Below are 13,512 nucleotides of genomic sequence, written 5' to 3'. Positions count from 1 at the left end.
TGAATTCGCTCGAAGAAAAAGAAAAGTTATTGAAGCGACGGAGGCTGCGCGAGGCGCGAGTGTTCGCTGCTGATAAGGGTTGCTCCGCCCTCTAGAACCCCAAGAGCCGTCCTCCGCCACCCTCACCGACCATGGAATCGCAGGGTCAAGTTGTCGGGTGGCTCTCTTGCATAGGCATGAAGTATTAATCTAGGGGGTTAAAGGTACAGATAGGACGGAGATTAATTTTTAAGATGTTGAAAGACGTAAAGGATTACCCCCGATCCTTAATTAGCGTCGTCTCGGTCACGCTAATTTTTCGTCGAATACAAATCTTGTACAAAACTTGCCTATTATCTTCTTTAAGAAAGTATTCTCTTACTTGAAGCGCCATTTTTTAAATTTACGAACGAATAATTACGATGAACACAATCGACAAGGGATTAGTACGATTCGTTGAGTTTTCTGTTTTATTGAAAATATAAACCATCTGTACATAATACCTACATGTATCAATCCCGCGGCGTTCGGTTCGCTGTAAAAATCTTGACTTAACCTTGTAGATCTGCACGGGATGAAATGGTAATATTAATAAATTAACAGAAAGCATATTGTAATAAACAGACTGCCGAGTTTATGCATTTATAGTGTATACTTGTGTCTATAACACAGTATAGTAAAGAATTTAATCAAATAAAGTCAGGTTTTTATTTTATTTAGAACCTGGTAGAATTTGAAATCAGAATCTACGTTTACATAAAAATCGGCGGTCTAGTAATAAATAGTAGGATGACATTCTGTATCATTACTTTCATTCTAGTACATGAAACTATGTCATCAATTAAATCAGTCAAAAATCCAACAATAACTATATGTATATCCATATATGTACATCCAATACATATGCAATAGCTAGATATTCGATACTCGACAATAACAATGATGAATTATTTTTGTTCTAATACATGAAACTGTGTTATTAGTTACAATGACTTTGTCTACAGAAAAATATTGTTTCAGTATCCATTAACATACACAACAAATCTCATATGGCACTATAAAATCTATTCATGCATCACAAATAATACAATCTACAAAGCTTACTACTATACACATATACATATACACATCGTATTTGTTCAAAAACAACATCGATCGCTTTTTAACAAGTATCTATCGCAGTTCCACCGAAGCTTCGAATTTTAAATACGGGGCCGTCTCCCTAGGAATACAGTGAATCATCGATGAGTGTTCCAAGGCTCCGCAGCACTGAAAATAAATATTTCGTAAACTAATAGCCATATACGGCTGAAACAAATAACATTGGAATCCGAATTCCAAGCTCTATCACTGTGCCAAACCTCATTAAAAAGTCAGGGTTACACTTGGGGACCCCTCCTTGTCAGTGCCGAGGAGTCATAGAACACTCATCGATGATTTACTGTAATCATCAGATTTTTTCTCGCTAATCCATCATTGAACTATTATTTCTCTAGCCAGCTGCCACAACATGGCCGCCGATTGGAAGTGCAAGAAGGGAAAATACTGTTTCCGTTATCACCATTCGTAACAATAGATTTGTCTTCGGTCGATTTAAGCCTAATATTTACAAGTGAGCATTATCAGCGAAATCACAATACTGTTGAGACATCGCGATGTCAATGAAAGGCAAATACGAGGATCAGCAGTGGGACCAGTATGACGCAGAGCAGGTAAACAGCTGTTCTGGGCTCGCACGTCGACACCACCACGTATTCCTCGTTCCATTGCGAGTCGTTGCCACTCAATGGTAGCTCGAGGACCGTTCTCTCCTTGCTGAAAAGCTTGAACGGCAACGAACATTCGGCGGTGCTGTTTTTGCATGCGTGAACGGGATTCGATGTGTTGTAGACGGTCTTCAGAAGATCGAAACGCACACGCACGTAGTTCGGCTGGATCTCGTTCTCGGAGTTGAAGACGAAGAAATAGTAACCATTCGTGGGGACTCTGCGGAATAAATAAGCATCGCTTAAACCTCCAAACAGAAAGTTCATATAACCCTCTCACTGCATATTTTTGGTATCTTGTACACAATTTATAAAAAAAAATTAAGAACCAATATGTAATCATTTTAGGACCATCCCAGTCAGCCAAACCTGCAAAGCCAAATTTTCTCCAATGCCTGTCATAAATTTATGGCTACAGGTTTTATGCAAGATTTGCTATAAACACCTTGCGCGCACATTGGCAGCAACATAGGCAGCAAATTGGCATCAACATATGCAGCAAATTGGTTTGCGCAAACCTTGTTCCGGTTTTGTCCTCAATTTGACATAAGCCTGTTGCAAGACTTTCTGCCAATTTGCTTTACCATTTTGTCAGCTGACGTTGCCTGCAAAATCCAAGTCAAATACGCAAAGAGATGGCTATGGTTTTTTAGACAACTTTTGTCATTTATTGCAGGCAATTTGCTCGAAACTTGTACAGAACTGATTAGCAGGGATTTAAAACATTTTATAAAATATTTTTTTTTATAAACAATGTACTCACGATAAATAACGAACTAGTAGTCACAGTAACACCCCTGATAACCATTAACATTGGTTCTTCAATTATTTTAACCTAGAAGTATTGCTCTACTATAACGATTTTTTTATTATATGAAACTCGAAGGACGAACTCGATACGATAAATAGTTTCCGAGATATAAAATCTTAAGTACATCGCTGTTTCACGAAAATAGGCGCAAATCGTAAACTTCGGTGGTCTGTATTTTTTAAACAAATTCGAGAATAGAAAAATTGTGACTTAAACCCCCCCTAATTTCACGTGGACTACAACATATTTCATTTTGAACAAAATGCCTGATAGTGAGTGCAAAAAGTGATCGATTTGAAGTAGAATGGCCCAAACTTCAGTTATTTTGGCTAAACAAGACACAATTACATTTGACCAAAGAAATTCTTTACTTTACAAACATCAACCGTGTACCCTTAAAGATCTACATTGACCAAACGAATTACTAATATTGTATTTTCAGATTTAGTATTATTAGATATAAGAATCACTAAAGTTGTATTTTCATTAATAATGCATCAAAAGATACAATCTCGAGAGGTCGTTGTACCATCCAAGGATTATTGATTTTGTAAGAATCGAATGCTTATCTGGTGATATCTCACCCGAGGAATTCATAACTATGTCGAGATGCTGCGTACCTGTACGTCACCGTATTCGCAAACGAGACCGATGAATGCTCGTCCTCGTGTTTCGGTGTGCAATGCCGATGCGGAGTTAAGGGTAAGTTTAATATCAGCCCCTTGCATTCCAGTAATCGCTCCTCGGAGCTGCTGAAAGAGCTCCAGAACTCAGAGTTGCTTCTGTCGTTCAGCGTCGTCTCGTTCACGGTCCCCCTGTCCTCAGCAATGCCATCTGGATGCAACATATCCTGATATACGTACAGAAATATTATACAATAAACACAGAAAATAATAATCTCCACAAAAAGAAAAACGAGGTTTGAATATAACAAAATTTCGTCGAACGAAATCACAGATTCCTTCAATGTTCTGTACAAAGATGATAGACAACGGGGAAGAATTTTTTAAAGTATGAAGTTATCGTACGTTAGCAATTCACCGATCTTTTTTTATTAAAAGTACAATCGTTTCGAAGAAAATTAAAAATTTGTTCTGCTCCGACACCACTTTCTGGATGTTCTTAGAAGCCCTAATTTGATACAGAATGAAATGGATCTATGGAAACTGTAAACTGGAGGGACATTGACAGGCTTTTGTAACATTTTGCGAGATTATGTAAAAATATTTACATTTGCTTTAAATAACCTATTATAGCATTACATTCATTGTCATTTTACTACAAGTATGAAAATGCATAAAATTGTTGTCCTTTTGGTTCTTTAATACACATTAACTAACTAACAATATTAAATAACATTAACAGCTAAAGTGCTGTAGTGACTAATAGTTACATGGGCGCTTAAATTTCTTTCTTTTTATGTTCAATGCATTCTCCGCTTTTTTTGTATTTATTCGAATGATTAATTTATATTTAAAATAATTTGTTTATTGACGTAATTAAAGACTTAAAATGATTAATGTTTGCGATCCAAACATTTATTTACTTATTTTCATCTTAATTAAAGATAACATCTTAATTATTCACATCTTAATTACAATCTAATCGTCACGCAAACAGTATACCAATGTTACCCCGTGCTGCTAATTTTCCCCCCAATTTACGGTACTTCAATTACAGAATCAAATCTATAACCTCTTTTCACTTCCGTATCATTCGTTCCGATCGTTCGTCAGCTTAATATTACGTCAATGAAACGGTATCAATGTATACCAGATTCGCGATACATCTTCCTCAGTGTTCCAGTCGAAAGCATTTTGCGCAAATATTTAACGCTGTCTCGAAAATATCTCGATAAGGAACCTCTCGAACGCTCCCGATTGGTATTGCTGGCGAGCAAATTACAGATAGCCGACGAACAATTATGTGGTTTAGTAATCTCTAATGAGGATAATATAAAATAATGCCCTCTTATCAGCGACGCGTGTACAGTCGAGATATTGATAGAATGGAAACATACCTCCCAAACCTTCTGGCGATTCCATCAATAATTTATCTTCATCAAAAACTGACATCTACGATCAAACAAGTTCGATCTTAAGCTTTCAACTTAATCCTGACTTCTTTATTTTATCGTATTAAAATATCTCGCCGAATGATTGGGTCCCAGGTTTTCGGAGAAAATTCGGTACTGTAACCTTCAAACCATCGAAAAATTTCCACGATCTACCACGGTATTGTATTATATTAACGATATTATTGCGGATTATTGTGCACCAAAATTTCGAAGAAAATTTGCAATTATACACGTCGATACTCGGAAAATTTTCCAGGTTGCACCGCTATTTCGTCTCGAAATCTTATAACTTTCACCTGCGTCTTTCATAACAAGGCAATAAAAGATGATACTGCGTAATGATATTGACCGTATGAATGGCAAAACAAAGATTTTAATGTCTTAATGACTCTAGATATGTAAAAATAAAGAGCGTTACACGAGAACGAATAGTTTACCCTGCAATTTAGGTAGAGCGGATCTCTATTTATCATTTCGTTCCGCTAAAAAAATACACGAAACAGATACAGGCTTAATGTTTTTTAGAGACCGTGTTGTTACTAACAGGCTACATTCGTAGCAGATTTTACTACGTAGGGCTAGTCAACATTTTTTTTAACAGATAAGAATTTTGGGGCATAAATGATGTTTTCATTGGAAGTAGTACTTAAAGTGTATAAAGGGCTTCTTAATAAAAAAGTTTTTAATTGTGAAATCCCCCTTTCGCCCAAGAGACCGCAAAAAATAATACGAAACAAGGGTATAATATTTAAATGCGTTAATAAATAATAAATAATTTTAATTGTAATAGTATTGAATCTAATATTACATTATAAATTTATTACTTTTGTATACGATACTGTAAACATGATTAACAGAAAATTATGTGAGACCAGCGCCATGTATGTGTAATTACGTTAAAAAATCTAGTTAAAAAATTTTAAAAGTTTCGCCAAATTATAATTTTACATACTAATTAAGTTTCTTCAACAATGTATAAATGTGAATAAAATTGTAAATTCTAGTTACTATATAACTATGAAATTAAAATAGCGTTTGTCGTGTTAATCCGAATTTTTTTCTCTTGCAGTATAGAAACATATTTTTATTATATATTACCCAACTTTTCAGACTGATAAATACGATTAAATGAATGGAAACGAGAAACATTAAGTAGGTTTACCGTGCGTCTTGATAATTGATTGTAAAATCAGTCACAGATATGAATATACATATACAACTGTGTGAAACGAAGTATATATAATTATCCAGTCGAGTTCTATAATACAATATTCAAATTTTGGGACTAACCTAACATATTCCTAGCAATATTCCTCTGAGGTGAAATAAATTTCTGTTCATTTCCTGCTGTATGAATTAGCGCATAAAAGAATGAATTTACAATATTACAGTCACATTTACAGTAACACAAACAAGACTACTAAAGCAGCGTCGAATCAAAGGGGGCTAGGGGTGGGCTGCAGCCGCGGCTCCACATTGCAGGGGGACCCGACTAATTGTAAGCATCCCATTTATGTAAAGAAATAATTAAATGAAATTTTGTTTATTGTTTCCCTTTCGAACTACTTAGAAATCGCACTAAATGTAGAAATAAATCGGACCAAAGTTATTAAAATATAACGAAGCATTGTTTCTTACAATCAAATGTTATTTAATTTTATTCAAAATAAATTTCAATTTTTTATGATTTGTGTAGGTACTTGATTGTACGTTTTATTACAAAAATCTTGATCCAGGCCCATTGGCGTAGCCAAGAGAGAGCAGGGGGCAATTGCCCAAAAAAGTGACTTTTGCCCCACCCTGCAAGGACAAATCAGATTTTGCCCGCCCCCCTCCCTTGCCAGAGTTACAACGTTTTTGCATAATATTTAATATTGCAGTATAATTTGAAACACGACCAACAACCTCTATTAAAAAAACGTAGACAATTTCAACGATTTATGACTTTAAAACCAAAATAAAGTGTGTCTGGCTACGTACATCCTTTTTCACTGTAGCAGTCGATGTGTTAATATTTTTGACCCCCCTTCCCCTGACTGATAACCTGGCTACGCCCATATCAAGGCCAGCAATAAAGAGTAAATAACAATTATACTTTACCTCCTCGACAGCAGCATCCGCGTCATAATCCTCTTCCGTTAGTTCCTTCTGAAGAGGCGAGGACAAGATCAGGTCCCTTCGTCTTCTTCGTTTCTCAGCCTCCGTGAGCTTCTGATTCTTCATTGACTCGTCCACCGCCTGCCGCAACGTGTCGCCCTCGGCTCCTTTCTTCTCGATTTCGTCCACCAATCTCTTCAGCATCTTCTGTCCGCGATAACCCAGCGAATTGAGTCTATCCAAAACATCGCGGAACACCTCCGCAGACGTTGATTCTCCTAATTTCCCTTGAGGCTCACTAATTATTTCCTTCTCGGTTGTTTGTTTTTGCGGAACGCCATCTTGCTCCGATTTATCGCGTTTTCCGTTCTGCTGCTTCAATTCCCCGTTGATCACGGTGCTCGATTTAACCTCCTCCGTCGTGGCTTCGCTTTCTTTCCGCGAAAGCACCTCCGACCCTTTTATTGTCCTTTCTTCCGTGTATTGGCTAGTTGTTTCTTGTACAACGCGAGAAGAATATTGGACAGGCGGTTTATCGATATTCGCCGCTTCCACGAAGGTACCCTCGTAATGATGATGGGGATTCTCCTTTTGCTTCTTCTTCGTGTCGAGTGTCTTGACGAACAGCTCGGTGAGAATCGTTCTCATCGCCTTCGCGTCTAACTCGTGGCTATTATAGTGGTGCATCATTGAATTCGTTACGTGCCTCGAGCTGTTCTGAGGAAGTGCGTGGTCCTTGTGGTGGAACTGTACACCTTTCTGGGCCCTCTTCATCTTCTCTGGCGCGTTGCTTGGACTCTCGTTCTGTGACACAAATTCGTGAAAATGTACGCTCACGAAATATTAACACTAGTACCATCATAGCAATCAAAACGACTGGTTAGTAGACTCTGATAACGATGGTTAACATCTTACAACAATGCGTTTTCCCAGACCTTCCAGAACGTATATTATAATATGAAAACGAAGAAATTGGGTAACTTGTGAATATGAATATTTTCAAAATGTTGTTACGGAGCATCGATCTGACAGAAATAAGTAGGAGGTTGGACCACTATTGTAACTTTTCATGTGTAAGCAATTTACGTCGTATGATAGGCAATATGTGTTGTTAACATACTAAGTTAGTTAATGCAATCACCACTCGCATACACATATTGTCACCTGACAAGCTACGACAGTGGTCCAACCTAGGCGGAAGTCCAAATTCGGCAATCTTCCACTATACGTTCATCGTCGGTAGTTCTAATATTCAAGTTCAATAGTTAATATCTACAATAATATGAAATGATTCCAGCCGGAACAGGTGTCCTAATGAATGGAACTATAATTCTCGGTACGGAATATTTGCCAATTGTGAAATTACAGTAATCTCTACTTAATAGACCCATTTTGCCCGCTTAATTGACGCTGAGTTATCCCTACTAATTCCTGGAACTGCTTCGACGAATCAAGCGTCCACGTTATCTGCGCCGAACATCGTAAAACAGCTGATTCGAACCTTTCTCTCTATTCCACTCACGCTCGAATGTTTCTCACTCCCGTCTCTGACGCAAAAAGCGAACGAACCGGAGTTAGAGATAACAGTCGACAATTTCTAGAATATCTACCTACCCGGATAACTGCCACAACGCGAACCCGAGCTTGCATCAATTAAGCGGGGACTGCATTATTAAGTAATCCTTTTATGATCTACTTTTCGGAATGTAACGCACAACGAAAGATAATACTGTATAGAAAATTGCAAATTCAAAAGATCACTCTGGAATCAGTTTATACCTCATCTACTCCGTTCGTGGAAAGAAGCCCGGTCTCATTGGCGACTTCTAGAAGTTCCTCCAGCTCTTCGCTGCTGTCGTCACCAATGAATGCGCACTCGTGAAGATGTTTGTGCCCACGAATTATCGTCAAAGAAGCGCCGGGCCATCTGGTATGGATTTCAGGACATTTAGGAATTGCATTCTTCGAATTATTCTTAAAGGAAGATTATTCTTTTTTGTTGCATTTGAAATTGAGTTTCTTTTTGCTTTTCAGTTGCATTTGAAAGATAAAAAGAATTATTTATATGTACCATGTTTATCGAAATACACAAGTACCTGACGCAAGTGGAGACTGTTACGCTGCTACCGCGAAGAAGATAAAATCCCCAATATTCCTTCATGTCGTCCTCCAAAATCAAGTGTCTGGTCATCGAAACGGCTTGCATGTCGTTCTCGACTTTCGGCTCGTCGCTCATCAGATAAGCGTTGAACGTCGCGTTAACTTTTATCACCTGACTCTGCGGAGAACCGATGTTTAACAATAACGATTTATTCGCGAAATATGTCTGTTCGGGCATCGTGTGACGGCCGAAAAAGTATAAGGTCAGACGGTGAAATATCGATTGGAGATGAAGAGAAGAAAAAAAAAAGTCATTTACCTGGCACCAAGTTGTCGATACTTTGGCATCGATAAGCCTCTGATCGGAGACGGTTACAGGGTACAATTGCTCGGAATATACGCGATATCGCAAGTACATCGGCCCCGCTACCAATGCAGAGGGAAGAAACATTCCGAGCAAACACAATCGCAATAACCTCAGCGGCACCTTGTACTGAGACCTACGAGGCTGCCAATCTCTTAGACGACCCTCCTCTACGAATTGCAAACATTTTTTTTAATGAGACTTTTTCCGTACGAACTATAGACAGATAAGGTCAATGTCCCTATTTCTAATCATGTAAGAGTTCTGCTATCGCAGAAATTGATGTTTATGGTTTATTAATGCAACAATCGACAAAAAAATGTATTAGATATAAAATTGAAACCTCCCTTTATAGTTAAATTTAATTAATAGTATTTTTAAAAACATTTTTGAACTTAATAATAGTTCATTTAACATGAAGTATAAAATGTGCCTATTTCTGCTGAGCAAAAATGAAAGTGCGAAAACCAAACTTTGGCGAACAATATTAAAGATTCCGTAAGTTTTTTAGTAAAAACGCGGCGTCCACGTGTAACTCACGATCGCAACGGAACCGCTCAAATGACGTTTGCTTTACAACGGACATACTTATTAAATTTATTTCTATTAAAATGCTGGCATCCATAGAACAACGGGCTGTAGCATTTTGTACGGAAATAGTGAACTAATTTAAATAATTTTTTGTATAACTAATTTATTGTTTAACTTTTTACATTAAATAAAAAATATACGTACTAAGCAAAAATCGGGACGCGATTAGAAATAGGGACATTGATCTTATTAAAGACACACGCGTAAGCATTAGATTGACAATTAAATTCGCGACATTCACATTCCTTCCAAAAGAATATTAACGTTCAACGACAGCCATAGCATAAACACGGAACTTTATTTGTTTCAGCGACAGTGTTCAGGAAAAATTAAAAAAAAATACGTTACGCCAGCTCCTAAAAAAAGGGATCATCTTGTAACAAAACAACTCTCGTCCACACATTTCAGACTGGGAAAAATTGAAAAATTGGGCTGGGAACGACTAATTCACCCACCGTATAGTTCAGATGCTGCTCCAAGCAATTCCACTTGTCCCGAGCGCTGCAACATTTGCTAACCGGAAAACGCTTTTCTAAAGTCGACTATGTCACAACGCACAACTTTCCACATATACTTTGCTTCAAAGTCACCTGAGTTCTACTGCAGAGGGATGGAAAAATTATCACAAATATGGTAATAAAACTATAGATTCGAATGGTGTTTACTTTGATTGAAAATACTTGTTATCTGTTGAATTTTAATGAAATATCCTTTTGGAAGGGATACGAAGATCGCAAATTTAATTGCCAAAGTAGAAAAATTCTAAAAGAACGATATGTCGCAAACAAGCCATTGTATCACAAAACAAGACTAACGTTCTGACCAGATTAATTTTGCGGCTAAAATGCTTCTCTTGTCCGCGATTTCAACTACAACTCGTTTTGTACTTCTTTTCTTCTCGTGATACGCAATATACAAGGTTCTCATATTTTAACCAAATCTTCTTAAGACATTATTCTAATCACACTGTTGTCGAAATATGTATTTTAAAATCACGGTGGTAGTTTTACGTACTTAAATTCGGGGATTATTACTGCTCAAGACAAGAAGTTAAAAAACATTGTTTAACCATGTTTAGGTCATACATTCTTTCATCAACATAGTAAAATATATTAAATATCGTTCAGTCAGACTAGAAACACTGTACGGTAATTAAAAAAGCAATGATATTGAATTGCCAGAATTGATTGGCGTTTTACGACACTAAAGGTGACTTTTCTTATCAACTACAAATGCGACTATCGTGAATTAAAATTTCTTCTTCAGACCAGTTAATCAAAATCCAAAGGTTAATAAACAATCAGTACAAGAACTGTTTATTCCTTTATTCGTTAAATTACAATCATGCATCTACCAATACGCATTCGTCGTTACATCGAAGTAAAACTTCATACAATATTTTACAATGACCATCGACACTCCGTGATACGACACAATTGTGTATCGTTTATATGCAACTACGACCGCGCGACGATCAGGTACATTTCCATCTATCTTTATTCATTACGATAGATTTCAAAACGTCTGGTCATTTTACTTTAAGACGCCGTCCCGGTATCGACAAAAAAGACGACGTAGTGGATGAAAATCAATGAACCTATAACTGTCAGATATTAATCCTTGTAGCATTGGAATTTCCTTTACAGAATACTTTTTACGTAGTTGTCGTCAGTTTATTGATAGAAAAAAACATAGATCAATTTATCTTCCAATACTACGAGCCAACAGGAAGATATCTTCGCGCGTGTACCTGTGCAAAGTGTAGGGGCAGCAAAAAATGACGAAATTATGCGCCACTTCCATGAGGGAATATTTTCATTTCAAAAATCAAAATTCTTCATTACATTTTTCTAATTTATATTTGCATTCTGAAAACACTAATAATTCTTTTATTGGTGCTTGATTTTTCGCTACAGAACATTCTTTAAAATTGTAACATATTCAACAGACAATATTTATACAATAGTACGGTGTTAACTAAAAATTACCAGATTGTCAGTGTCATTTTAGATTATATGATTGCAAACAGTGTTACACAGAAACGTTATAATTACACTAAAAATTATCGGTCGGTAAATTAGGTTCAGATCATTAGGATCAAGCGCGGAGTCATCGAACTTCCACCGCCTTCCGCGGACGAAAGTTTGATGAACAAAGAGGCTATCGGATTCGTTATTTTGTACCAAACCGATAACCCACGCGTGATACAGGGGTTACGCCGCAAACTGTCATTAAATCATATAAGACTTTTTTATTCCACAATAAATTTCAATAAACAAAAACAATCCAGAGACATTGGAAGTCACAAAAATGGCAACTCCGATAACTTTTCGATGCATTCGTTTATCGCAAAAAAAAAAAAGAAAACAAAACAAAATCGCTCATTCATTTCTCTAATCGTTCGAATGCGTTTAGAAGTAAAATAAAAACATTCCGAAAAATCGTACCAATTCTTACAACCTAACGTATGCGTACAATTTTTATATAGTAATTCAATCTTTAAAAATTATATCCGTACTTTTCGTTTGATATAGAATTCCGAACGATAAAACCCAGAATGACACGAGGAATGGTAATTAAAACGTTCCCGTATTGCCGTAATCGTTTCTCATTTGTCGAGACGCATATACAGGGTGCGCAGAAACTCGTGGCGCGGACTTTGCTCACGCGCGATACTTATCAAAATAAACCAAGACCGTGTTTGCAAACATTCGCGTAGGCTCAGGAGATATAGTATTTACAAACAGTTTCTAGTATAATCTGACTCGTGTGTGTGCGCGCGCGCGCGCGTATGGAAATCCATGATACGGGTTTACCGATACACCCCGTATAAACGTAACGACCCTTCTATAGGTAGACGAAGATAGGGATTTAAAAATAAAACTTGTTCTATCTCATGGAGGGAGATCATACATTGCCGCTTGTTACGATTAAATGAGCTACATCAGAGAAGAATACGCGATCAAACAGTGAATGTGCACTATATTAAATTTCAAAGGACGACAGATTTCCCAGCTGGCTGCCCCCGCAGGCACTTCACTAAATATCGTTGTTGCATAATTAGCCAATTCACCTATAAATACTAAAGACGATTTTGATGGGCCGTGTATAGGTCACCGCGATCGTAGCAAGTATACACGGCTGATACATTCAACCTACACGCTTGCACGCCTCACGCATTTCACCACGTGTCAAATCAAGCGAGAATAGACAACCAGTTGACGCTAATGTTGTGTGTACACTTCCGCGCTGATATGTTAAATTAACAACAAACGTAATAATCGCCAGTTAATAAAAATTAACGCATGCAGTTTATGGTTTACGAGAAAAGCGTGCCAGCATTAGATCAGAGTGGTTCATTTTTTTTTTGTTCTTTTACTCAACAGCGTAGATAACTATTGCCGCTTTAGAATTACACGTTCCGAGCGATTAATTAAATATATAAACGAAACAAAGCATACCAAATGCATCTATCTTTAATGGCGTCACTGGCATTTTCCTCGCAGATCTGCGGCATAGAACACTTTCAGGATCACTTTTCTCACCCGCGCAGAATTTTAACAGAATTACACGCACTAGCACAAGTTAAACATTCTGAAGACTCCTATAGCGTATGTGGGTATATATTCCTTACAACAAATTTCGATAATCGATTCTATCACTTTTCTAACAATTATTTCTTCCTTTCAATTGAAACTTCGAGTTGTTCTATCGTTTGGATAATTGA

The 13,512-nt window shown here is 37.1% G+C and overlaps 1 protein-coding gene across 1 annotated transcript; it reads right to left on the bottom strand.

Annotated features, from left to right (window-relative positions):
* Positions 1–1,637: 1,637 nt before the first annotated feature.
* Positions 1,638–13,488, bottom strand: LOC107189275. The gene is made up of 7 exons (XM_015577770.1): positions 13,247–13,488; positions 9,150–9,364; positions 8,827–9,008; positions 8,510–8,657; positions 6,734–7,534; positions 3,177–3,406; positions 1,638–1,965 (listed from the first exon to the last, which is right to left on the bottom strand). Exons 1-7 carry the CDS (start codon positions 13,278–13,280, stop codon positions 1,638–1,640), a joined length of 1,938 nt encoding a protein of 645 aa, XP_015433256.1. The 5' UTR covers positions 13,281–13,488.
* Between the last annotated feature and the right edge of the window lie 24 nt (positions 13,489–13,512).

This window comes from Dufourea novaeangliae, unplaced genomic scaffold (genome assembly GCF_001272555.1).
Source record: "Dufourea novaeangliae isolate 0120121106 unplaced genomic scaffold, ASM127255v1 scaffold149, whole genome shotgun sequence".
Lineage (NCBI taxonomy): Eukaryota > Metazoa > Arthropoda > Insecta > Hymenoptera > Halictidae > Dufourea > Dufourea novaeangliae.
Note: the sequence above shows the minus strand (reverse complement) of the source record. Positions and strands in the feature narration are given on the sequence as shown.